Source organism: Muscardinus avellanarius, assembly GCF_963383645.1.
Source record: "Muscardinus avellanarius genome assembly, chromosome: 3".
Classification (NCBI taxonomy): Eukaryota; Metazoa; Chordata; class Mammalia; order Rodentia; family Gliridae; genus Muscardinus; species Muscardinus avellanarius.
Window position 1 is genome coordinate 160,034,771 of NC_137788.1, and position 27,788 is coordinate 160,062,558.

Consider the following 27,788-nt stretch of genomic DNA (forward strand, 5'->3'; position numbering starts at 1 on the left):
CAGGGAGCCCAGTGTGTGGGCAGCGCAGGCCAGAGCAGGAGGCCGGCAGGCGCCCTCACAGAGTGACAGCCCAAGACCCAGGTCAGACCACATGTGGGGAGAAAAAGGAGGAGCCCCAGCGGGAAATTCTGCAAGTCCTCTTGAGGGAGGAACATCTGTGTTGGGCCCCAAGGGAGGAGGACACTTTTGATAAGTAGGGAAGGGGCGAGGCCTTCTTCCAGAAAAGGGAGGAGAAACTTGAGGTCCCTAGAGAAAATGAAAGTATACTTAGCTGACTCATAAACATCTGAAATGAGGATTAAGGGCTGGGCCCATCTGTATGCCCGGGCATTCTTTTTTATTCATTTAGAATGCATTGTGCAATATCTGTGTGTGTGTGTGTGTGTGTGTGTGTGTGTGTGTGTGTGTTGCTAGAGTTTGAACCCAGGGATATTCTACCTCTAAACTACAACTACATGCCCAGCCCCATTTTATTTTTCATTTTTAAAACAGTGTCTCACTAAGTTGCTGAGGCCAGCCTCAAACCTGCGATCCCCCCGTCTCATCCTCCCAAATATGGGATTATACGTGTGTGCCTCCACACCTGTTTTTGTAATATCTTTTAATTCTGCCATTTTCAGTTTACAAGAAGATGGTAAGATGTCGACATCTTAAATCCATACCAGAGACCAGGAAGGTGCTAAGGAGTCAAGCTGGATCTGAGCCCAAATCTGCCTGTCTGAATACAGGTCTCCCTTCTGCTGCCAGGCTTTTATTTAAGGTGGTTCTCAGTAGGAGACGCTGCTGGGGAAAGCTTGGGGCCTCGACTTGGACGCTCCCTTTCATCTGAGGTCTTCTCTCCATCCTTTGTGCTCATCTTTGCTAAGAAGTTGAGTTCAGTTAGAAAATTGACTCTGCTAAGCTGAAAATCATATTTTTAAAGCCAGTTTTGGTCATTAGAGTAGTAACAGTGAAATGACTAGAAAATATACCAAAAAAAAAGTCAAGGAAATGGCCTGAGATCCCCCACATGGGAAAACACCATGCCATCATTTGGGGGTCTCTATGCCGGCTGGTGTTCTTGTGTGTACAGCTGCTGCCTGTCTAACTTAATGCATTTCATAATTGGCTCGACCTCCATTCCTTTGCTAAACAATACCGTGGTCAGCCTATTTATGTATATTGTTTTGTTTTGAGTGTTGCGGAGCCCCTTTTAAACACGTCGAATCATTCTTTGGAGTTGATTGCCAAGAAGCAAGTTTGCTATGTCAAACAGCACCTTAATTGGTCAGTGTTTATTTTTGGTGCTACCAGAGGTGGAACCCAGGGGCTTTCTACCTCCAGGCTATATTCCCACACCTATTTTATATTTTATTTGGAAATAGGGTCTCACTAAGTTGCTGAGAGCCTCACTAAATAGCTAAGGCTGGCTTTGAACCCGTGTGATCCTCCTGTCTCAGCCTCCCAAGCGCGGGGATTACAAGTGTGCGCCACCACGCCCGGCGGAACTGTTCAGTGTTTATACCCATAATCACCTCTGAAGATCACACTAAGAATTTTTTTTTTAATTTTTCATTTCTCCAGGTTTTACCATTGTATGTGGTGTTCCTGAAGTAACAGGAACATCCTATTTCTAGGATTGTCATTTTCTCAGATCGATGGTGTTTCCTTCTTTACCAGCTCAGTTCTTATCTGCTGACCATCCCAAATCCCTCCAGCACCCTCCACTGGGCAAAGGGCATGGTTTCTGCTGGAGATGTTTAGAAGCAAACTCAGGGAAGAATATGGCTTCACACTCAAGCTGTCCCTGCCTGTCTGTCTCAGCAAGCCTTGTCTCCGGAGTCTAGCTCAGCACCCAGGAGGTATTAAATATCTATAGAATGAATGCACAATAAATAACCGAGTTTTTAGAAAAGGAACTAAGTTTAGGAAAGGGTTAGTCTTTGTAGCTCTGTATTGCTGTGTTTCTCTTGGCTGATGCAAAAAAATAAAATCATGGAGGAAGTGTTTTCTGTCTTCTGCTTGGCTTTTCCATCCAATGAGCAGATTCATCTCACCTTTTAGTTACCAAGTCCTTGCCAAGCACATCAGCGCCCAATAAGAGCCTCATGTTTGCTCAAGAACAAACAGTCTAGGACACAAAAGGTAGGGCTTTGATGTCCAGAGTCCAAGTGGGGGCAGCTTCCCCAACCACCCAGAGCCGCTGGGAGGACAGCGGGTGCAGGCAGGGCATTTCCCAGAGCCCCCGCCCAGGCTGCACACAAGGTGTCAATTGCTGATACGTGCTGATACAGGATAGACCATTGTATCTTTTAAAATCTAGGACACCTGTGCCAATTACTGCTCTATGGGCTTTTCTTTGTCCCCCCCCCCTCTTTAAAGCAACAGAGTCCAGTCTGGTGTCTAAGAGCAAACAGTTACTTCCATGTAGATAATCCCATAGCAGAGCCACTTCATTAATCCAGGTTGAAAATAGTCAACTTTTTTTTGGCAGGCTATATTTTGCCTCTTAATATGTTTTTTTCTTAATTTCGAAAGAATGTCAGCTCAGTGAATAAAAGAAGAAAAAAGGATAACAGAGAGAAACACAAGTAGGAAAAAATCTCTAAACATGTCACCTACTGAAGGCAACCACTGTTATTATTTATGCATGTACCTTCGGGTTTTCTTGAGATAGGGACAGAGAGAACAAGAGAGGCACCCAGAGAGACAGACAGACACACTGACAGAGACACAGACTCAATTTAGACAAAAAAAAAATGGCAAGATAAGTGGATCTCAAGTCCAGCCTCAGAAACGTGGTGAGACCTGATTCAAAATAAAAAACAAAAAGGACTAGGGATAGAGCTCAGAGGTAGAATGCCCCTGGGTTCAATCTCCACTACCAAAATAAGTACATAAATTAAAAATTCATTATCTGTACTCATTAGGATCTATCTCTCTCTCTCTCTCTCTCTCTCACACACACACACACACACACACACACACACACACACACACACACCTCAATGCCTTTTAGTTACATAGAATCTCTACCTGGGACAAATGCTTTCATTATGTCGACTTTCAAAGCGTTGCTCATTGTTCTGTTACGTGTTTCCCCTGATGTTTTAGCGTATGTGTCCCGTATTCTGTGCTTTAACTTAATATGATAGTTTCCATACTTCTCCTTCAACCTCCTTTTTATCAGTTTTCTGTTTTTTTTTGTTGTTGTTGTTGGTGGTGGTGTGTTGTAATTAGCCGTGAGCGTGGGATTCATAGCAGCACATTCAGTTACGCTCATCACAGTTGGTCCGCTCCTTCCCTCCGCTCCTTCCCTCCGCCCTCTCCCTGACAGTGAGACTCATGGGGAGACGCTCACATCTGCGTGGTGGTTTGCGTTCCTTCCCATATCCCGTCCCACATCACCAGTCTCTCTCCTAACTCCCAAGGTGTCTCTCTTCTCTCCTTTTTTAACTTCCACATATGACTTTCTGAGTCCAGCTGGCCTCCCTTAGCACGAGGTTCTCCAGTTCCATATATTTTCCTGCAAATGACATCATTTTTTATGGCTAAAATTTGGGTGTGTGTGTGTGTGTGTGTGTGTGTGTGTGTGTGTGTGTGTGAGAGAGAGAGAGAGAGAGAGAGAGAGAAAGATTGATTGATTGATTGATTTTCTTTACCCATCATCTGCTGATGGTTTAATAGCAGCGCGGCAGTCCCTCACTTGGAAGTCCCTGGAGGGTCCTGCATTAGGCAGCAGAAGAGTGGGGACTCTATGGGGTCTGGAGTCAGAAAGTGCAGCTTCCACTCTGGCCCTGCCCTTTTCTAGTTGTACAACTCCTTCGTGAGCCAGTGTCTTCACCTTGGCTCCATCCTTTGAAAAATGCAACCAGGATACCTTCATCATCGCATTACCATGAGCAGTGAATTCAACGATATAAATTATGCCGTTCCCGTGATGCCCAGGCATCGATTTCCTGTCGGCCGCGCCCTCCCTCCTTGGCAGTCCTAGTCCCCTCTGTGGTTGCCAGTGGCTCTGCAGGGCCTAGTGTTGAAACTTGGGAATGGATCTTTTGTCTGTTCTGCGTTATTCTGCAGGTTAATTCTTCTAAGATGAAACCACAGGGAAACCAGCAGAATCTCCTGCTGGATCTCATTATAGAGAACTTTCCTTTTGCTTTCTGAAATATTCATGTCATTTGTGAGGGCTCCCACACTGGCTGACATACTAAAGTGCCAAATTCACCACCCTCTAGCCAACAGTGAATGCTATAAGCCTTTAAATTTTTCCCTGTGTCAAGTGAACAGAACATATCATGTTAAGAATTACTAAAGAAAAAATGGGATTTGGACACATATTCTCACTATCGCATTGTGTGTGTGTGTGTGTGTGTGTGTGTGTGTGTGTGTGTGTGCGCGCGCGCACATGCACACATGTATTCGTTTATATATGTATATTCCTAAATATATATATATATATATATATATATATATTTCTGCTTATACATACACACACACAGCCATCTTCTTTTATTAAAAATTTCCTCCAGGCATGGTAGCACACACCTGTAATCCCAATACTGAGACTGAGACAGGAGGATCGCAGGTTTGAGACCAGCTTCAAAACCTTTGTGAAACTCTGTTTCAAAATTTAAAAATTTAAAAGGTTGGGGTGCAAATCAGAGATATAATGCCCCTGGGTTCAATTCCCAATACACCCCCCCCAAAAAATTTCCCAGTGATTTGGTGAACAGAGAAGTTGCAAGTCTGTGCCAGAAAGCTGTGCTGGCCTCAAGCTAGTGCTGGTTGGTGTGAGCTCCAGCCCGGCCCTCTCTCTCCTCTCTCTTCACTTTCTGTTCTGATGCTGGCGGGATGGAGCTGCATACCAGCCATCTGGAGGCAGCAGGGATTGCGCCGAGGGTCACCCTGGGGGCTCTGTCACCCCCACGCACACCCAGCAATCTCGGCATCTTCCCCAAAGAGAGAAAGGGTTGGATTTCACGGTAATGCGACCCAGAGACGAAAACTGCTGCTAGGGCTAAAACCTCGGAGTGATATCTGGGAAAGAGAGGGGCATCCAGCCGGCTGAAGGACGGAAGCCAGGCCGCAGAGGCTGTGAGGGCACCTGCTCTGGGGAGGCTCGTCCCACCGCCCTGCCGCGGTGGCCGCTGGGGACTCTCGGTGGAGATGGCGCAGGAAGGTGGTTAAACAACTATGAGCAGGTTGGTGGCATCTCAAGTTTACTTGTGTCTGCTCCGCCATGAGCTGGGGGGTGATGGGTCCTTTGACTTTTTGCTGCTCTGTTGATGGAGGTGAATGGAATTAACAACCACAAAAAAAGCCACGTATCTGCAAAGCAAACAGCGGTGTCATTTCAAAGAGACAAACACGTCTCGAGGGTGAGGATCCATGCGTTTGGAGTTGACAGGCAGTATTTGCCTTCCATCGTGCTTGCTTTTGTTGATGTTGTTGTATTCTGTTTGTTTAATTTTGAGGGGAACACACACACACACACACACACACACACACACACACACGGCCAACATTAGAACTCCCATAATTAAAGCCATTTTCCTATCACCTCTCTATTGTCTCCAATTTGTAGAATATAACAAGCGGTAGAGAAGCTTATTTTAATTATTGTGTCAGGAGAAATGATTCTGTGAATCGTGAGCTAGCAGAACAGGTAGAAATGACGTCAGGACGGGCTGTTCTGAGAGATGGACAAAGGCGGTGTGTTGGAGGTGTGCCTGAATGGCGGGCAGCCGCCGAAATGAGTGCCGTGGATTTCACAGCCGATTGTTACTCTAGCATGTGGACAATTCTCTTTCCTTACAACCCCTGAAGACTGAAAGATAACAATAATTTCTGTTAGTTTTTCTATCATCAGAATTCTATCAGCAGATTTTTTTTAAAGAAAATATGAACTGCTGAAATGGTATTTAGAGATCAGGTTATTGGCAACTAACTTTATTTCTCCTAGAAATGGCTGACTACATGGGACAGCAACGTGCTGAAGGTATATTGGTAAAAAGAAGAGTAAATTGAAAATGATTACCAAGGACAAAATGCTTGTACAGGTTTTTAAATATTTTAGTTTTTAAGCCAAATGCTTCTCTGCATAATAAATATTAATTAGGCATCCATGTCCAGCACATTGAAATACCTGGATATAGTTGGTACCGATACTTCTCATCCGCCAAGAACACTGCACTCATTAGCGCAGTTTATTGCAGTCGCTTCTTGTGTTCTCAAATAAGGCTGTGCGCTAGATCCACAGCCGGGGCTCTTTGCTGCAGTTAGAGCGGGCACTCTCTGCTTCCTATTACTGATTGAGTCTAATAAGATCAAACAAGGAACATCACTAAACCTTTTTAAAAAGAACCGTGCTATTGGTTTACCCTCTTCTTCCTTTACTTAATTAAGTGGTTGGTTAAGCATATTAATTTGCGTTAAAAAGCACGTGAGAGACTACAGGAGTCATGGCGCACGCTTGTAATCCCCGTGCTTGGGAGGCGGAGACAGGAGGATCGCGCAGGTTCGAAGCCAGCCGCGCTGGTTTAAGAAAGAGACCCTGTTTCCAAATAAAAATATAAAAATAGGTCTGGGAGTGTAGCCCAGAGGTAGAAGGGCTTCCAGGAACCCCAGTACCACCACCAAAAAAAAAAAAAAGAAAAAAAGCACGTGAGATGGGTACATATGCGTGCATGTTTGTGTGTGTTTGTGTGTGTGTGGTGTGTGTTCTTGAAATATCCATTGCTATATAGAAAAATAATGACACAGATTATAATATACAAAAAATATTTTAATTTTCAATTTTTATAAAATTGACACATTATTATGTACAAAACACATTATACACAAACAATACAAAACAAATATTTTAATTGAATACAATGCAAAACAAAAATATTTTAATTTTCAATTTTTAAAACTACAATTTATACACCAGGCGTGTTGGCGCACACTTGTAATCCCCACGCTTGGGAGGCAGAAACAGGAGGATCGCGCAGGTTCGAAGCCAGCCGCGCGCGCTGGCTTAGGAGACCCTGTTTCCAAATTAAAAAAATATAAAAAATAGGTCTGGGAGTATAGCCTGGAGGTAGAAGGGTTTCCAGGAACCCCAGTACCACCAAAAAAAAAAAAAAAAAACCCACAAAAAAACGACAATTTAGAAATTTTAAATTTTTAAAAATGTTTATTCTTTTAAAAATTGAAACTAAATGTTTTCTTAAAAAACGTTAATATTTTGATGTCCTACTATAATTTTCCTACTCGTCCTTGCCAGTTATTTGGGGCACTAATGCCTTGAACTAGAATAAGCTGGGAGGTTTCTATGTCTTCATATGAATTCCAAGCTTGTGTGAGGAAGACATTCAGAGCTGTGATGTTCTTCTGTGTGAAGGGTATATTATGGAGAAGTCAGTGAATAAATATAGATAACTGCATTAAAATAAGCAGGTAGATAACTGAATCATCTCCAGTAGTATGGATCCGCTCACCAGTCACCAATTCTCAAATATAAAACTATGATACTTTTGGCAAAAACCTTTTTTTTGTTGATAAGGAGAGGTTCTGCCTTTTATAGGATACATTTCTGTATTATTTATTTTTAGTGCATATGTGATGTATTCTTTCTTACCTGAGTGATTTATTAAAATTTTAAAGAAGGCAGTCACATCATTCCATTCCAAAGAACTTGGAGAAGAAAGAAGAAAAGTATTTCCTGATTCTGTCACTAATCCCCACAGCCCGTTCCTGATGCTTATTATTAGATTTGGGCTTTTTTTCTTTCAGTCTAAATAAGCGTTAACCATTCTCTTTATAGTTTCTGGAAATTAAATGAGGTTGGCAGGTAAAATTAACTGCATACGCATTAACTCATGTTTTCCCATCCTGTCCTCCCAACAATTTGATCAGACAAGAGCCCCGGCTCACAGGCCGGGGAGAGAGGACGCGCGTTGGCCACGCATCTTAAGAAAATCAGATTCAAAACTGGAAAGCGCAATACCATTCAAAGTAAAAAGAGGTTCTAGATTCTTCAGTGTCCATGATTTCACTTACATAGGCCTTATTGAAAGATCATGTTAAAATAAAATTGCACACACCCTGTGACCTATACAGGACCCAGGTCCCACCTCCAGGGCACTTGGGTTTACGGTCTTAACTGCATGTTTCTGCCCCTAACTCAAGCAGAAGAGGTTCTCTGTCAGCTACTCTTACACGTGTGCAAGTATGCACAGACACACAGGCACACTTGCCTCTTCCTGGGGAAGGAGGGCATTTGTTTAATTCTGAAAGACAAGCCGTGACATAATGAAATGCCTGCTTTCTGATGCAGGCCCTGCAGCTGCCTTGACCTCCTCCTCCTCCTCCTCCTCCTCCTCCCCCCCACCGATGGCCTCCCCTCTCTGGTCTGCGCTCAGATGTCTCAGGGTCTCTGACTGTCAATAATTAATGAGACTGCTGGCGTGCCTAGGGAAGAGAAGCTGCCTTATTCACATGTGTCACTGCTTACACGCTAAGCTTTTTTCTGGTTCCATTTTTCCAAAAATACCCAGCTCCCCACCTTTCCCCCCAAAAAATTATGAATCTTCACTCAGACCTCATAATCCAACATGGGCATTTCAGGATCGAGGCCAGTTGTGTGCTGATCACCCATTTTCAGGGATTCTCAGAATAGTAGCCTTGGAAACCAGGCAAACCATGGCTCAGGTATTATAAGGCGCCTCGGTGCTCATGAGGACTTTACTGTGTAAGCAGGCGTCCTCTGCGTTGGTAGGGTGTCACATGGCACACCCTATTCGGGGTATGCTATTATGACTCACCTTTTCTCCCAGTGTGTTATTGTGAAAATTTTCAAAAATGCAATAGTATCAAAGTGATGGAATTCACGGGCACCCATGTCTGCACACCTCCAGCCTACCGGCAACGCGTTTGAAAAGCACTCTCTTGAATTCCTGTATCTCCCATTATTAATGCATCTCATAGAAAAGCTGCAAATATCTGTATACTTCTGCCATACTTCGGTATGCATATTATGGACCGAGGCCTGTGATTTTTATAAGTGCCCTTTTGTTAAAATGTATGTAAGGTGAAATGTGGTGCTCTGGAAGGGACCTTTTGATAGTTTTGACAAGAACAGCATCTGTGTAATGCAGACTCCACCCGGGACCATCAACCCAGGCGCTGTCTTCATGCCCTCCCCATACGCTTCACCGCCTGCCCTCTCCCTCAACCCACTCTTCTGATAGTTTCTTCTGACCCAAATTAGAAGATGATATAAATGGCGTCGTTTTGTGCAAAGTCCTTTCCACTCAGCATTATGTTTTTGAGATCCCTATCCGTCATTTCATGGATCGATCAATACTTCATTGCTTTTTACTGTGAGTAGTCACTGTGCCTCAGATTGTTTAGTCCAGTAAATCCTGAAATCAATTCATGAACATTTTTCAACTCTCCTCCTTTGGATTATCTAAAAATCTCCCAGTAGGCCACACCCCTGAAAGGCCGCATCACTGACTCTAGAACCTTCCTCAGAATAAGCTTTAAACACATGGGCCTTTGGGGGACATTTAAGATCCAAATTATAGCATATTCTATTGTAAATATATATATATATATATATATATATATATATATATATATATATATATATAATTTTTGAAATTTTTTCAAAATGTTAAGCTGTTATGTGATTTTCTTTTGTGATGTGTAAGTTTGGAAGCCCATTTAACTCAACATTCCCATTTTTAAAAAACTAAATCCTGTTTAAAAATAAAGCCTGTTTTATTCATCCCTTCAAAGAGACAGCCGGGAGATGGGCAGATCACCCCCAGCCTGGGAGCAGAGAGACCAAACATCAGCCCCATTTTCCTCTTACTGCTTTGCAGGTTTGGCCAAGAATGAAGAATCTCTTCCTATTTCTGCTATCACTCAACACAATCAGAATTTAGCTCCTCCATCATTACAGCTTCTGTTGTTCTTTCTGTAACATCTATAGTGATAAAGCTTTAACTCTGGTTCAGGAACCCACTTAGAAATCTGGTAGAAGCCTTGAATTTTCTCCTAGGAGAAATGTATGTACCTGCACACAGGCACGCACACACACACACCAGGTTTGTGTACAACTCTGAGATGTTCCGGGAGCGTCTGAATCCTTGTTGTCATCCTTTTGGAACCCACAGACCTCCTAATTTTGAACCCCTGTTCTAGAAGGGGATGTTGGTCAGGGTAGGAGCTCATCTCCTTTAGCTCTGAGTCTTTAACACCCAGCACGATGCTTGGCTCCTTCCCAGCTGCTCGGCATCCTGTGTGTTTACTGACTGCCCCTATGGGACTCAGCCTTCCACAAGGCTGGCCTCTGCTCCCAGGCATCACCAGGAGCTCAGTGGACCTGGAGCAGCCCCGAGCCTTCACTCCCCCAGTTCAGACCAGTCTCCACTATTAGAAAATGGGGTGCTCCTGCTGCAAAGCCACAGTTCAGATAACGAGGTTGACAGAGCTGGGAGGCACCTTCAGGGCAACCTGTGGTCCAAGGATATGTGGATGCCCAGAGTTTCAGGGGGTTGCCCAAGACTGTGGCGTAGCATGTTTGTGCAGGGCAGATGTGGAGTGTGAGCTGCCAATCCCAAATCCTGTGTCCTTTCTTTGGGGGGGGGGGGTTCTAGGCAGGGAGGGGCTTAGGAAAGCCCACACAGCTGCACATCCTGGGAATCAGTCTATCGCTCTGAAGGATGCAGCCGTAGGGTGATTTGAAGGGGCCACCAGCTCTCCCACCAAGGCCCCTGCTCCTCCTCTGCTGCCTGTGATATCCGCCAGGCAGCAGGCAGCAGCTCGCAGGCCCTGGAATAGCTCCAGGTGGCAGGCGTGCGGCAGAAGCCTCTGAGCTCTGCTCAGCTGCCTGGTGCCTTTTCAGACAGCCCGGCCTCCCCACCAGCCCCGGCAAGTCTCTCCCCAAGGGCTGCGGATCCCCATGGTGATGGGAGCCTGGTGACCACCGCACGTCAAGGCCGACCGCTCTCCTCTTTCAGCCCCAGCATTATGTCATGGCCGGCTCATCCCTCTGCTGTCCTCTCCGCTGACAGTGACACCGCGCGTATGCTTTCTTCCACACAGGTGCCAGGAACATGGGCAGCAAACTGTCCGCGCCAGGCGGGGACTCCACAGCGCAGTCCCCCAGGACAGAAGACATCCGCACCGCCTACAAGAAGGGCGACCCCAGCGGGGCCCGCCGGCTCATCGTGGAGGCCTGCGAGGAGAGCGTGTCCCAGCTGGAAAAGGTAGGGTGGACGCGGGTCCCCGGGGCCACGCCGCCCAGGGTCACTGCCCCAGTTGTCTCCTACTGGCCCCTTCTGAATGGGGACTTTCTGCTGTGCTGTGGAAGTACCTCATTTCCAACTTGTGGGCGCCGTCCAAGTTGACATCTCAGGTCACGGCAGAGGCGCCCCCACCAACTTTTCAATGTCATGCCCTTGAGGGACAGGGCCGGGGTGGCCTAAATGTCAAAAAGAAAATGCTCACTGGGCCTGGTGGTGCACACTTGTCATCCCAGCATTCAGGAGGCTGAGACAGGAGGATCGCAGTTCGCGGACAGCCTCAGCTACTACTTAGGCCCTGTGCAACTCGGTGAGACTCTATTTCAAAATAAAGAATAAAAAATAGGGCTGGATGTAGCTCAGAGGTAGAATGCCCCTGGGTTCTATCCCCAGTACCACAAAAAATAATAATAAAATAATAATAATAAAATAATATGCTCTATGCAGACTTAACCTGCTAGAGTCCTTTTCACATATTTATTTCATTATAAAAATAGCACATGCTTGCTGGGTGCAGTGGCTCACGCCTGTAATCCCAGGACTTTGGAGGCTGAGACAGGAGAATCACAGATTCATGGCCAGCCTCAGCAATTTAGTGAGGCTCTCAGCAGCCTAGCTATACCCTGTTTCAAAGTAAAACATAAAATAGGGCTGGGGGGGGGTAACTCAGAGGAAGAAGGCCTCTGGGTTCTACCCCCAATACCAAAAACAATAAATACATAAAATAAAAAAATAAAAATTATAGATGCTTAAAAAAAGAAAGTTAGAAGATCTATAAAAGTAGGAGGGAAAAGAATAAAATGGTAACCATGTTTCTAATATATTCAGTCTCACTTAGCAGTTTTGGTATATTTTTCTTCCAGCATGCTGACCTGAGCATACATTATTGTTTCTAATAGAGATGCATTCATATCATATATATACTTTTTTTTTTACTAGGGATTAAACCCAGGGATATTCTATCTCTAAGATATACCCCAGCCCCTTTTTATTTGTTATTTTGAAATAAGGTTTTGCTAAATTGATGAAGATGGCCTGGAACCTATGATCCTCCTTCCTCAGTCTCCCAAGTACTGGGATTACAGGCATGATGAGCTACCATACCCAGACATATATATTCCTTTCAATATACTTCTGTATATGTATATGCATAATATGTTCTTTTTTCTTTATGACTATAAATTCCTTAAAAGCATCACCTTCAAAGCTGCATAATATTCCATCTGATGGAGAGTTCATCATTTATCCAGCTTCTCCTCTTAGTTGGCTGTTTGGGTCATTTCTAGTTTCTTACTAATATAAATGATGTATTAAATGTTTTTGCCCAATTTTTCCTTATTTTGGGCTGTCTTGCTAGCTCATATGTGTAGGGATTGAGAATATGAGTATGAGCATTTTTTTAGTTTTGGACACGTGCAAAAAAATCTGTTTTCCAAAAAGCTCATGCCAGTTAATCCTCCCGCTAACCTTCCAAGAGGGCTAATGCATGTTCTTAGGCTTGAATAAGAATCGGGTGTTACCATGGACACGCTTTTGCAATACACTTCTATTGGTGTACTGTAGTTAGACATCATCGTGAGAGTCAAAGTCATACAAACGCATCGTGGACACTCTTTATTGGCGCTGTATTTGCACGACTTTGATGAGCATAGGCTTACCGTGTCTCCAGTGGTTTCCTAGAAATAATTTGATTCTTAAACCTCTATCCTATTCTCAGAGATGTAAGAGATTGGGGGTACAATGTGCTTGAAAATCACTGAGGGGAGGGCACTTGGGATCCCTCCAATTACCAATTCACTGCGCGTATGTCAAGGACCGCCCTTCCACAGGAGGAGCCGGCTACATAAAGTTCACAATGTCCCGGCCCTAGAATATCGCGCAGCACTCCAACAGAACAAAACAGTCTGTTTGGGAAAAACTTTTAATATAGTTTAACTAAAAAGGGGAAAGATTCTGCTTCCAGTAAGATGAAGGGACGATAGAGCAGTTTCCCATTTCAGTAAGTGTACCTAAACCCTTGGTTATTGCATCTAAAATGAACAGAAGACTCTAGAAGGTAGAATGATGAAGATGATGAAGAGAGACCAGCGAATGGCCACGGGACTCGCGGGAGCCACTGTGGCAAATTGGGGGCTTTCTTTTTACTTCACACATCTCTGATTGGATGCTGGAGAAGGTGGTAACCCAGAAACACAAACCGGGGCAGGTAAAAAGCCAAAGTAAACCTGTTCTCTTGAACTTAATGACAAGACAAGGGGCCAGCAGAGAGCTGAGAGCAACAGCCCACCTACCGCAGCCAGCACCACAGAAATAAATGCTGCAGCCCCGGCCCTCGCTCACCTGCAAGGGGCAGGTGGTTTAAAAAAAAATAGTCTCAACTCTAGAAGAGAGAAGGCAGAGGGAAGGATCATGAACTTTGAAGACAGAACAATAGAAATTATGCAACATGGGAAAAGGAGGGAAATTTACTGAAAATAAGTGAGTAGACCTTCATGGACATCTGGACATTTTAACGGAAGGTTTAACGTTGTGTCAGCGAAGTTCCAGACTGCAGCAAACTTCCCCAATTATCCATTCCTCCAGGGTGGGGACCTGGGATATTATTCACCACCAGGGGGTAATCAATCTCCCAACCCCATCAGTGGAGGCCAGGTGGGAAGCCTGGACTGTCATCTTTACCTGGCAGTAATGAGATCCTCCCCCTCCTCCCTCCCTCCCCCCTCCCCCTCCCCCTCCCCCCTCCCCCTCCCCCCTCCTGCTCCTCATTGGGGAAGAATGGTAGCAAGCGTGATAATGAGCCTGAACCCTCACCCCTGCACAGTAGTATCAAGGAGTCCCTCCCCAGTGGGTATCAATTGATCCTGACTAGAGTCCCCGGATTTCCACCCACCCACAGCAGTTATGAGGTGGTATTGCTGTCCACCCACCAGAGCAGATAGTAGACCCTAAACGTAAGATTTAAATGAGAACTAGAGCATTAAAAATATATCCCCCACAGCTTCCTGATTCTAAAAAAATGCAAAGAAGCTCACACCAGAAACCAAAAGAATGCCAAAGTCAATAAAAAAGATAACCAGCAGATGCCAAAAACAAGATGACTTCAACGTTAGAAAATATCTGAGAAGTATTCTAAAATAGAAATCATAAAAATGCCCCAGTGAGCAAGTGTGAGCACACTTTTAAAAAATGAAAAGATAGACAGGAATGGTGGCGCACGCTAGTAATTCCAGCATCTGGGAGGCTGAGACCGGAGGATTGCAGTTTGCAGACAGCCTCAGCTACTTAGTGAGGTCCTCCACAACTTAGTGAGACCCTGTTTCAAATTAAAAAGAATAAAAAATAGTGCAGGGGGTGTAACTTGGAGGTAAAATGCCTCCGGGTTCCATCCCTAGACCAGCAAAAATAAAAAATAAAAAGCATCAGGAAAAAATAGAAGCCTCACCAAAGAAAGAAAGGATACAAGTAGAGCTAAATGCAAAGTTTAAAATAAAATATAATAGATGAAGGTGTTTAACGATGATATCAGCCAAGAGACAGAGACAGAGAGAGAAATGAAGGAATAGGAAGAGGAGGAAATTTTGCAGATAGAATGATAAAAATTAGACAATCTGGAGATGGAGGGGAAAAGAGAGAAAGAAAGAAAAGCAGAGAGAAAGAAGAAAGAGGAGGGAATCAGTGAGCTTTGCAGGTAGAACAATAAAAAATAGCCAATCTGGAAAGAGACGAAGGGAGGGAGGGGAGGGGTAGAGAGAGAGAAAGGGGGAGGAGGAGGAGGAGGAGGAGGAGGAGGAGGAGGAGGAGGAGGAGGACGACGACGACGACTCTAGTCAGGATTAAAAGAAGGCAGGACTGAAAGAAGACTTAAAGAAATATCAGCTGAACTCTCTGGAAATCAGTGTGGAGATTCTCCAGAAAACTGGGAATAAATCTACCATCTGCTCCAACTATACCACTCCTGAGCATCTTTTCAAAGGAATTGAAGTAACAATATTATAGTAATGCATGTGTATAGAAACACTATTTGTTTTGTTTATAGAATCTGGTTTATAGAGACACAATTCATAAGAGCCAAATTATGGAACCAACCCGGGTATCCATCAACAGATGACTGGATCACAAAATTATGGCATATACACACAATGGAATTCTACCCAGCAATAAAGAAGAACAAAATTATGTCATTTGCAGGACAATGGAAGGACCTGGAGAACATTATGTTAAGTGAGATTAGCCAGTCACAGAAAATGAGAGTCATCTGTTTTCTCCCATATGGGGAGCTAGGGAGTGATCGGGATTCAAGAGGGACTTGAGGTCATGGAGCAGAAGCCCCAGTGGAGCGAGGGAGGCGGTCCAGGGGAGGTTGGGGGGGGATTAATAAAGGAAACACTTTCATTGATGTTACGCACGGTATGTGGGAACACCAATGCCAACCTCGATGCCATGGGGAAGGGGCTGGGGAGGGCGCCAGGGAGCTCACAAGCACTGTGTGCGTTACATCACGGCCACTCAGAACTGTGATGTGAGACTGCAACATACCAATAAAATATTTTAATAAGTAAATGTGGCTGAAATTTTCCACCAAACGGCAAAACAATGTCAATGTACAGATTCAAGGAGCTGGATGAATCTCAAACAGGATAAATGCAATGGAATACATTCCAAACACATTGTAATCAAACTTATTAAGACAAAGGCAAACCAAGCCAAAATCTAAAAAGCAAGCAGAGAGAAATATTGCCATTAGGGGAATAAGCCTTTCAAATAACAGTAAATTTCTCATCAGAAACCAGAGACCAGAAGGAAAGGGCATAACATTAATGTAGTGCTGAAAGCAAAAACTTGTCATTTTCAGGGGGAAAAAAAGCGTTCAAGAATGAAGATAAAATAAAGACATTCTGGAACAAAGGAAACGAAAAGAATTAATTTTCAGAGGGTCCCTCCTAAATGAATGTCTAAAGGAAACTCCCTAAACAGAGAGAAAATGACAAAATAAGAAATCTTGGAAGACCCAGAAAGAACATAAGAACAAAAATATGGGCAAATAAAATAAATTTTCTTTTCATCTTTAGTTCTTCAAATTATATTTGAAAATTGAAGCAAAAATTAAAACATTACTTAAGACAATGCAGTTATTTTATAAATAGAGAAGGGTAATGTGACACAAAGAGGGAATTTTTTTATACTTCACTAAAACTGGTAAATGTTGAAAATAGTATATTTTAATAAGTTCCTACAATGCAATACCTATAGCAACCACTTTAGAAACTATACAAAGAGATATACTCAAAAATACTGTGGAGGTCAATCAAAATGGAATTCAAAAACATATAAGCAGTTCACAGGAAGACAGGAGAAAAATAGAAGCGAGAGGGGAACAAACAGAAAACAAATAAAATAACACGGCAGACTGAAGCCTTACCGTCTGAATCTTATATCAAAATAAACGGTCCAAATGCATAAACTTACATCAGAGTTTTGCAGAGTGAATAAAGAACATAAGCAACTCTATATTGTCTGTGGGAAAACTCTCTGAATACGATATCTTGCATAGGTTAAATGAATGGAAAAAATATCATGCAAACACTAATTAAAGTAGAAATAGGTATATTGCCACGGAGTAATGAAGGCTTCAGAGCAAAGAAAAGTATCATAGACAGGAAGAGTTCTTACATCATAAAGGACTTGATCCACGTGAAAACACATAGCAATCTTAAATATGTTTGCACAAATGACAGGTGCAAAAGTCCTGAAACAAAAAATATAACTAAAAGGAGAACTAGACAGATCCACAGTTTTAGCTGGAGACTTCAGCACCCTTTGTCAACAACTAATAAAACAATAAAACAGGAAACCACCAAGGACATAGAAGAACACCATGGCCCAACAAAATCCGACATTATAAAATACTCCATCTAATAGTAGCAGAATATACATTCATTTCAAACATCCACAGAATGTGCGTCAAGATAAACCGTTATCTTGGCCATGAAACAAACCTCAGCAAATTTTAAATAACTGGAATTGTATAGAATGTGTCTTCTAACTTCAGTGGAATCCAATTGAAAACCAGTAACAACAAGATAATGGTCGCCGGGCGTGGTGGGCACGCTTGTCATCCCCGCGCTTGGGAGGCGCAGACAGGAGGATCGCGCAGGTTCGCAGCCAGCCGTGCTGGCTTAGGAGACCCTGTTTCTAAATAAAATATAAAATAGGTCTGGGAGTGTCGCCCGGAGGTAGAAGGGCTTCCAGGAACCCCAGTACCACCAAAACAAAAAAGATACTGGGAAGGTTTCCAAGCACTTGGAAGCTAACCATGTACTTTTAATTAGCCCGTGGATGGAAGAGAAACTTCAAAGGAATTAAAAATACATTTCATTAATGAAGATGAAAATACAGTGTGTCAAAACACATGGGGGGAAGCCAAAGCAGTGTGGAGAGGGAGATTCGTAGCACTGAATGCTTCCATGAGAAAAGATCAAATCAGTAAACTTCCTCCTGCAAAAAGAGCACAACAAACCCAAAGTGACAGAAGAAATCTAAAAATAAGAGTAAAAATTAATAAAACAAAAATAATAGAAAAATTAATGGGACCTAAATCACTTACTTGACAAGATTAATAAATGCAATATAATACTCGTCAATATACTTCTGGAAGGTTTAGCCCATGCAGCAGTAAGGAAATGAAATAAAAGGCATATACATCTGAGAGGAAAAAATAAAACCATCTTCTACTTTCATGTGACATGATTGCATAGGAAATTCACAAAAGAAGTGATCCATAAAAAAATGACACAGACATCACACCCAAATCAAAAACTTCTGTTCTGAGAAATACTCTATTAAGAGGATAAAAAGACAAGCTCTACACAGGGAGAGAACTTGTTAACTATACACCCAACAAAGAGCTCATCTCCAGAAGATATAAAGAATTCCAAAAGCTTTAACATCTAGAAGCAAACAATTAGGTGAGCATGGTGTTACCTGCCTGAAATCCCGGTGCTTGGGGCTGACGCGGAGGAGCACAGATTCGTGGGCAGCCTCGGCAACTCAGGCCCTCAGCACCTTAGCGAGACCTTGTTTCAAAATAAAAAATAAAATAGGGCTGGAGATGTAGTGCAGAGGTAGAACACCCGTGGGCTCCATCCCCAGTACCAAAAAAGGAAAAGGAAAAGGGAAAAGGGCAAACAATCCAGTTAGGAAATGTATGAATGCATGAAGAAATATTTTGCTGAAGAGTATACACAGAGCTTAAATAGACACGTGAAAAGAGGGAAAACAAAAACAAAACGTATCATTAGCCACTAGGAAAGTGCAAATTGAGACCATGGTGAGAAATCACGCTATGCCTGTTGGAATGGATAAAATAACAAATAGCAATAATACCAAATCCTGGCAAAAATATGAAACATTGAAAGCGGCCAGGCGTGGGCGCACGCTCGTAACCCCAGCCTTTGGGAGGCTGAGACAGGAGGATCGCCCTTTACAGCCAGCCTCAGCTGCTGAGTGAGGCTCTTTGCAACTCAGGGAGACCCTGTTTCAAAATAAAAAATTAAAAAGAAGTAAGGCTGAGGGTGTAGCTCAGAGATAGAATGTCCCTGGGTTCCATCCCCAGGAAAGGAAGGAAGGAAAAGAAAGAAAGGAAGACAGGAGGAGGGAGGGAGGGAGGGAGGGAAAGAATTATCCTTCATACGCTGTTGGTGAAAATGTACAATGATATAGACACTGTAAATCATTTGGTAATTTACTAAGAAACTAAACATACATTTATATTATGACCCAGCAACTGAACTGAACATTTATTTTAGAGAAATGAAGGCCCACAAAACGACATGCATGATTATTCATATCAACTTGATTTGTAGTAGTCATAAGTGAGATATAATTTAAAAAAAAAACTCTGAGCTAGCGAGTGGTCGAACATACCGCGGAGTACTGCTCAACAATGCGAAGGCAGTCTGTGGAAATATGGAGCGACTCAGAGGTGCACCAAGGGCTTTATGCTGACTGGGAAAAGTGCCCATCTCCAAAGGTCATATTTGATCTGATTCCACTTTGCGATTACACAGAGGTGGAAAAGAGATTCCCGGTTGCCTGGGACTAGGGGTGCTGGATCACAGAGTAGGTGGGATGCCGAAGGAGATTCCTGTAGTGAAGGAAGCTGTGTGTCTTGATTGTGGGGCTGTAGACACAAATCTACACATGTGAAAAAGTGGCCGAACCGTGTGTACCCGCATGGTACTAACACCACCATTTTGGTTTTGATGATGACTAAGATGTTATCATTGGGGAGAACTGAGTGAAGGCTAGTCATTTCACAGCAAAAAAAAAAAGGTTAAAAATAAATGAAGAAAAATTCCACTTTTATAATGTTTGAAAGCTGGCAAAAACACATGTATGACATTGGAAGGCAGGACAGCGGTTCCTCCTGGAGGGTGGTGACGGGAAAGGGGCGTGTTGGTATTCTGTTCCTTGGTCAGGGGCCAGTCGAGTAGGAGCTCAGGTAACTGAGCACTGAGAGATTTATACTTTTCTAGGTATGGCACTTATTCATAACACATTTTGATGAGTTAGCTCAAAAGAACATGGTGGTTTTGTCAGATTATCTGTGCCTAAGTGTGGATAAACATGTTCTGGAAGGCCACATGAGAACATTTTTCCTTTGCAGAGGGCGTTGGTTGGTGGAGACTGAGCAAGAGGCCTGTTTTTTATTTCATACTGAATGAAAATAAATACCGCAGAGCCTCTGCGCTGTCTCCAGCCAGAGCCAGCTCCAGCTCTTCCGGCCCTCGGGTCCCTCTTGGCCTTGGGCTGGCCCTGTGGCATCGACTCATGACGATGGGGCTTTTAAGCCTGTAACCGACTGGCGTCTAGACAGCTGTGAGTTGTGGTCTGTTTAATCAATCACTGTGGCTTTTCTGCACCGTGCAAGTGCTTTCCTGGAAGGCTGGGCTACCGAGCCCCCGCCCTGGGCAGAGTAGCAGGCAGTGTTTTTTTTCTTCTTCTTGATTAAATCGATGACTCTTTACTGTCTCCCAACAATTCAGCCCCTTAGGCTGTCCCTCAACGCACTTCTCAGACGTCCCCCCCAAGGCCAGCCCATTCGCTCCTTGTACAGAACCTGCGCCTTGCTCCAGATGTTCCCATTTCCGGGTGGTCTTGGGTAGAATGGAGGGAACACAGACCCCAGTTCAGATCCCAGAGAGTTTTGCTAATAGCGAACCCCCTGGCCACCGGCGTGTTTTATTGCCTCGTCTAGGAGAGGGACAGAGAACATCCTTGCACGACTGGTGTGAGGATTAAAGGTGACCTTGTAAATAAAGTACTCAGTGCCGCATCTGGAACATGCTCAGAGCTTGGTAAAGAGCATTCCCTCTCCTGGAGCCCCACTCACCCTTCCTGCGTATCTCACCCTAGTGTGATCTTCAAAGGCACTTTTTTCTCTCTTTCCTTTTGTTTTTGTATTGTTTTTCCTAGTGCTGGAGGTGGAACCCACTGGTCTCCTGCACACTGGGCAAAGACTCTACCACTGGGCTTCATCCCAGCTCAAAGACACTTGTTTGCTAAACCATCCAGCAAGTAGTATCTGCTGGCTGGTGGTTCTCTTCTGAATAGGCTGCCTCAAACCCAATTGTGAATTCACGGAGGACAGAAAACACACCAGCGCCCCTAAGCTCAGCTGTCTCTTCCACCTAGCAGGCCTTGCACAAACATTGCTGGCGGCACCGCTGTCTCCTTCCAACTTGTCTCCTCCCAATTTTCATCTGTTTTTCTATTTAAAAATCATTGTTTCAGCTAGTCATAGTGGCGTATGCCTGTAATCTCAGTACTTGGGAGGCTGAGGAAGGAGGATTCCCAGGTTTGAGGCTAGCACACCATAGCTTAGCAAGATCCTGTCTCAAAATAAAAAAAAATAAAACCAGGCATGGTGGTGCACGCTTGTAATCCCAGTACTTGGGAGACTGAGACAGGAGGATCTGGGTTCACTGCCAGCTTCAGCTACTTAGTGAGGCCCTCCCCAACTTAGTGAGACCCTGTTTCAAAATAAAGAATAAAAATTGGGCTGGGGTGTAGCTCAAAGGTAAGATGCCCCTGGGTTCAATCCCCAATACTGCAAAAATAAAAAATAAAAAGGGATCCAGGTGCTGTGGCCCATTCCTGTAATCCCAGGACTTGGGAGGCTAAGACATGAGGATCACAGGTTCAAGGCCCAGCCTCAGCAACTTAGCAAGATCCTGTTTCAAAATAAAAAAAAAAAATGAAAAGGTCTTAGGGTGTATCTCAGAGGTAGAATGCCCCTGAGTTCAATCCTTAGTACCAAAATAAATAAATAAAATAAAAAGGGGTGGGGGTGTAACTCAGTGATGGCACTCCTGGACTCAGTTCCCAGTACTGCAAAAGAAAATTGTTGTTTGAGCATGTAATGAATATAAAATTATCAATGAGCTAGTTTGCTTTTTTACACTAGGTTTTTAAAATCACACATGAAGCAGGGCGTGGTGGCGCATGCTTGTAATCCCAGTGCTTGGGAGGCTGAGACAGGAGGATCGCACAGGTTCGAAGCCAGCCTCAGCTACTTAGTGAGGCCCTCAGCACCGTAGTGAGACCCCGTTTCCAAATAAAGTATAAAATAGGTCTGGGAGTATAGCGCGGAGGTAGAAAGCCTCTGAGTTCCACCCCCAGTAACACAAAAATTAAATAAATAAATAAATAAATAAATAAATAAATAAATAAATAAAATCACATGTGAGTTTCTACTCCCCACCCCCCACTCCAAGCAGCGGCGCTTCAGGAAGCGCGGCTACGCGTGGCCGGTGTTGGAGCCTGGGCAGCAAATCTCACCCAGGGTCTCTGTAATGTTTCAATTGATTCACTTGGCAGCTCCGGACAGAGCTAGACTCATTGGCGCCCTGTCCTCTTTTGACCAGGGACATCTCCTGAGCATCGCAGCCGCCCATGGGGATCTGGAGACTGTCCGGTACCTACTCACCGAGAAACGGGTGGAGCTACCGACGGAGCCCACGGATGACAACCCGGCTGTGGTGGCGGCCCATTTTGGGCACACTGACGTTGTGCAGGAACTGCTTGAGTCGTTAGCAGGTAAATTGTGGCATGGGCTGGATCCTCACCACCTCTCAGGGCCCTGCGCAGGCTTCCACCAAAACTTATTTCTGTTCACACTGTTATCAATAATGAGATTAGACAGTCGGGGGCATCCAGCTGGCCCGACAGCAGCACCGCACCTGTGTCTCCTTCCCCTGAACTCCCCAGGGAGATCTTCACACCCCACACTTGACAAAGAAGGTAGATGAAACCTGGCGCCGGCACACACCTGTAATCCCAGTACCTGGGATGCTGAGACGGGGGATCATGGGTTGAAGGCCAGCCTCAGCGAAATGCTGAGCGAAATGCTATTTAAAAAAAAAAAAAAAAAAAAAAAGGGCAGGCTGGGCGTAGTGGCGCACGCTTGTAATCCCCGTGCTTGGGAGGCGCAGACAGGAGGATCGCGCTGGCTTAAGAGACCCTGTTTCCAAATAAAAAATATAAAATAGGTCTGGGAGTGTAGCCCAGAGGTAGAATGGTTTCCAGGGTACCACAAAAAAAAAAAAAAAAAAAAAAATCAGGGCAAGCTGAGCATGGTGGCTCACGCTTGTAATCCCAGCATTTGGGAGTCTGAGACAGGAGGATCGCTGTTTGCAGCCAGCCTCAGCTGCTACTTAGGCCCTTTGCAACTCAGTGAGACCTTGTTTCAAAATAAAGAATAAAAAAAAATAGTGCTGGGGTGTCGCTCAGAGGAAGAGTTTCTTCGTTAATTCTCCTTCCCCACCAACACCACCTTCCCCTAAGCCGCTCCGTCACTCCACCGGGGCTCCTCCTTCATCTGAAGCCGCCCTGTATCCCGGCTGCTCCACGTACAAGAGAAAGCATTTGACCCATCGCTTTCTGCGACTGGCCGATCTCACTTAACATGGCGTACTCCAGGTCCACCCTAAAAGTCCCCTGTCCTTCACCTACTCACCTCTCCCTCCACCCAGCTCTTGGCAGCCACTGGCCTTTCTCTTGTCTCCATAGTCTGGTCTTTTCTAGAACATCACCTGGTTGGAGTCATGCAGTATCTGGCCTTCTCACGTTGGTTCCTTTCACCCAGCAATATGCTCTCAAGTCACTCCCTGACTTTTCCTGACTTGACAGCTCTTTTATGGCTGAGTAATATTCCATGTGTGGATGTACCGTGCTGTGTTGCTTTCGTAGTGCTGCCTTGGGTACGCTCAGGGTCCTGGTCTCCCATGTTTCCCACAGTGGCCTCGGCTCAGCAACAGTGGACTAGCCAGGCCAGCCTCACCGCGGCGATAGGTTGAGGTAGACCCTAGTGATGGTTTGGGGGAGTCAGGGTTTTGTTTAGGAGCAGGGCTGGCTCTGTGTACCCAGAAGGGCCCTACACTTGGTTTCAAACACTATAGTTTCCATCTTGACATGTTTCATTATTTTTTAAAAGGGCCACTTTTTTGTTTTACATAGGTCCCTCTACAGCATGTAGCAGTCCTGTTTGGAATTTTCCAACTCTGAGCTTTAGAGACATATCTATGCTCAAAGATACTTCCAAGTGGACGGCGCCTCGTGTGCCTGGAAAGGGGGTGGCTTATAATCAGGAATCAGAACACTCTGAGGGCCCTTAAGAAGCGGCCTGGAGAAGCCATGCCTGAGAGGGGATGAAGGAACCTGGCACCCTTGAGGACCCACAGACTGGTCCTCTTTCCAGAGATCCCCAAGGTGGACTCTGTTTAACCCCAAAGAGTCTATCTACACTAGTCAGTCCAGTTGCCTAATTGTGCGCCTAATGTTTATTAAACATTTACCAAGTGCTAAGCACCCTTCAGAAGTTCAGAGCCAGGGAGAATTTTTTTTAAAGGTAGTCACCACCTTTTAGTAGTTCTTGGCCAAGTAGTAGAAATCAAGGCAGAAAGGAGTAACTGCAGTGCGATTGTGCCGAGGCTGAGGTATGTACAGGGATCTGGGAGCGTATACCGGGGGACAGTCTCATCTGAACGCAGGAGGGGTTTTCAGTGGATGGCTGACATCTTAGTTGGACTTTGTGGGTGCAGAGGAGTTTAATAAGCACACAGAGAAGGGCTTGGGTTGCTCGCTTCTGCGGGCTGGACCTTAGCATGGGTCTCAGGTGTGTCTGGAGCATCCCCCCTTCAACCCATCGCTAGACGTTTGTGAGAACCGGAGGGTCCCAGAACATTGTGCCACAGCCCCCAGGGGGTGCACGGGTGGCCAAATAGTTTGTGCCTCCTGGGAATTCCCAAGCAAGAGGAGAAGACAGCCAGGGTCAGGAACAAAGAGCAGGTAGAGGGCGCTAGAGAGTTGGAGAGGAGGAGAGAAGCCAGGTGAGTGGAGAGGGGCCTTTGCAGAAGGCATGATGTAATTCCTGGCTGCCAGCTGCCTGAGTGTTGGATTGGTTTTTTTGTTTTTTGTTTTTTTGGTGGTACTGGGGTTCCTGGAAACCCTTCTACCTCCGGGCTACACACACACACACACACACACACACACACACACACACACACACACACACATTTTTGGAAACAGGGTCTCTTAAGCCAGCGAGGCTGGCTTTGAACCTGCACGATCCTCCTGTCTCTGCCTCCCAAATGCGGGGATTACAAGTGCGCCACCACGCCCGGCGCTGAGTGTTGGATTTAAGCCTCAGAGATACAAGTAGGGGTTGTGTGTGCATCTTCTGGTGTTAGGCAAAGCCGGGTTTAAGTCTTGACTCTGCCATTTCCCAACTGTGGACCCTCAGCAGACCCCAGCCTCTCTGAGCACTGGCTGGTTCCTCATCTCACAAGCATGGTTTGGAAATCTCACACTTGCCTGCTAGGACGGACCCATCTTCATCTCAAAGTTAGCATCATGACCACCGTCTCGCTCTGACTCAGACACCCCTGCAGTCAGTGGATCCCTGGGTTTCTGTCACCGTGCCTCTGAATCACTAATTCTGGTAGCAATAGAAGGAGAAGAGGGAACATTCACTCGGCAACAGCCCCGACACCAGGCCAGAGCATTTATCCAGGGAATAAATAATCGTCCCTGAGGCGCTGCCCCGTCCCTGGCTCCCGGCCACTGTCCAGTCAGGGAGGGGAAGGTCACCCCGTCCAAGGCACTTTGGTCCTTGAGAACTTTCCACTTCTGGTGGTGAGAAAACGTCAAGATGCAGGGGGAAGTTTTGGGGGATGATGTCATTTCTCTCCCTGGCAACTAGAGCTGAGGATTCCGCGCTATTTTGAACTTGAAGATACCGTGACTTCCCAGCCCAGCTCACCGCATGTTATTTCCTCCTGAAATCCAGTAGGCGGTTCTTTCAGGAACTGATTCCAAACCTTTTGGGCAGCAGCGTTAGGTCTAATTTCTTTTTGTCAAAGCTTTTTAAAAAAATTATATTGATGAAAGTTATACATATATTACCGAGCAGAATGGTGTTAGTATTCTAATTAAAGGTGACGTGACCTCGTGAGTTGGGAATTATTGATCCAGGTGCTTGGCCTCTATAGTGTTAGGGTGCTATTATACCCATTTTACTAATGGGTAAGCTGAGGCAGAGAAAAGTTAAAAAAAATCTGTCCAAACCTGCACAGCTTAAACAGTTTAACGCCAAGCTGGCTTCGGGTTGACTGTGAGCTGTGTTAAAACAGTTGACCCCAAAGCTCCACTGCAGTGTGCAATGCTGTCGTGTAGGGGGAGAATCAGGGTGGGCGTGACGGAGGGTCTAGGGATTGTTCAAAATCTTACTACCCGGGGAGAAAACCACAATAACGGAGAAGTTCTTTAGAGTCTGAATCCCCACACGTATATTATTTTATTCGGCTACAATCACACTGTCTTTACTTGGCATTCCCCAACAGGCAGGCAGGCGGGTTCCTAATGGTGTGGGGAAATCGCCTGTGCAACTCAGCAGGAAAATTCTAGAAAGTGCTAGCCACCGGAGCAGAGGCAACTTTGAGTTAGAAGCAGAAAAGCTGGATTTGCTCCGTGGGCCACGGGAAGGTTAGCAGGGGGGCAAGCAGTGGCCTCCAGTCTGTCTCAGTCTCCCTCTCTCTCTCTCCCCTCTTGCCCCCCCAGGTCCCTGCAGCCCCCAGCGGCTGCTGAACTGGATGCTAGCCTTGGCCTGCCAGGGGGGACACCTGGGGGTCGTGAAGCTCCTGGTCCTGACGCACGGGGCCAACCCGGAGAGCTACGCGGTGAGGAAGAACGAGTTCCCCGTCATCGTGCGCCTGCCTCTCTACGCGGCGATCAAGTCGGGTAGGTCTGCCCGGCTCGCTGTCCAGGATTCCAGGCCGTGGCCTCCCCCACCCCTCACTTCAGCCGCCTCCGTGGGAAGACCTTTGCCTCCCCCCACCGCCAAGGGGGTCTCTCTTTCTTTTTTCAAAAAGAAAAGACCTTTGTTCTCAGTTTCTTTTTCAAACTACCTGCACCCACCAGGTGTGGTGGTGCACACCTGTGATTCCAGGTACTTTGGAGGCTGGGACGGGAGGATCTCAGATTTGAGGTCAGCCTCTCCAACTTAGTGAGACCCTATTTTAAAAATAAAAAAATATTGGGGAGGCTGAGACGGGAAGATCACAGTTCGCAGCCAGTCTCAGCTGCTTAGTGAGGCCTTCCTCAACTTAGACCTTGTTTCAAGATAAAGACTATATATGTGTGTGTGTGTGTGTGTGTGTGTGTGTGTGTGTGTGTGTGTGTGTATGGATGAATGGTTGGGGGTGTAGCTCAGAGGTAGAATGTCCCTGAGTTCCATCCCCAGTACCACAAAAATAAATAAATAAACAAACAAACAAATAAATAGAGTTAGGGGTCTAGCTTGAAGGTATGTCCTGGATAATGTCCCTGGATTCGATCCCCAGTACCAAAAAAAAAAAAATGTCTGTTCCTTCCACCCTTCCCCACAGAAGTTCTCTCGCTACCAGGAACTCAGGCATCAAGGGCTGTAATGGAGAAGCTCACCCGGCGTCAGTACCTCAAGCTTTCCGCCCGCCACAGTGGCATCTGCCCTTCGGGACCACAGTGGCACGGTCCGCAATTGAATGTCCTTCGCTTCCCGTGTTTTATCCCGCTAGGAAATGAAGACGTGGCTATATTCCTGCTCCGGCATGGCGCCTTCTTCTGTTCCTACATCTTACTGGACAGTCCTGACCCCAGCAAACATCTCCTCAGGAAGTATTTCATCGAAGCCAGCGCCCTGCCCGGCAGCAGTCCAGGGAGAACCGTGAGTAGCCGCTGCCCGTGCACCGCGGTCTGATACCCAGATGGGTCTTCCTATACTGTTCTCAAGGTGGTCTTTGACATTTTTCCAAAACTGATTAAGTAGGCAGTAGTTTTTAATAATTCTTTTTATTAATGGAGCCCAGGGATTCCTCTGCTACACCCCAGGCCTATTTTTTAGTCTTTATTTCGAAACAAGTCTTACTGCATTGTACAGGGCCTCACTAAGTAGCTGAGGCTGTCCTCGAAACA

At 45.3% G+C, this 27,788-nt stretch overlaps 1 protein-coding gene across 1 annotated transcript in view; it reads left to right on the forward strand.

Annotated features, from left to right (window-relative positions):
• Nucleotides 1-27,788, forward strand: part of LRRK1 (leucine rich repeat kinase 1) — a gene marked incomplete at its 3' end in the record, with an annotated part of 142,276 nt that overhangs the window by 27,752 nt on the left and 86,736 nt on the right. Inside the window, exons 2-5 of the mRNA XM_080693037.1 lie at nt 11,080-11,243; nt 22,205-22,376; nt 26,397-26,576; nt 27,392-27,540. Of these exons, the coding sequence (XP_080549163.1) occupies nt 11,080-11,243; nt 22,205-22,376; nt 26,397-26,576; nt 27,392-27,540 (665 nt within the window). The remainder of the gene's footprint in view (nt 1-11,079; nt 11,244-22,204; nt 22,377-26,396; nt 26,577-27,391; nt 27,541-27,788) is intronic.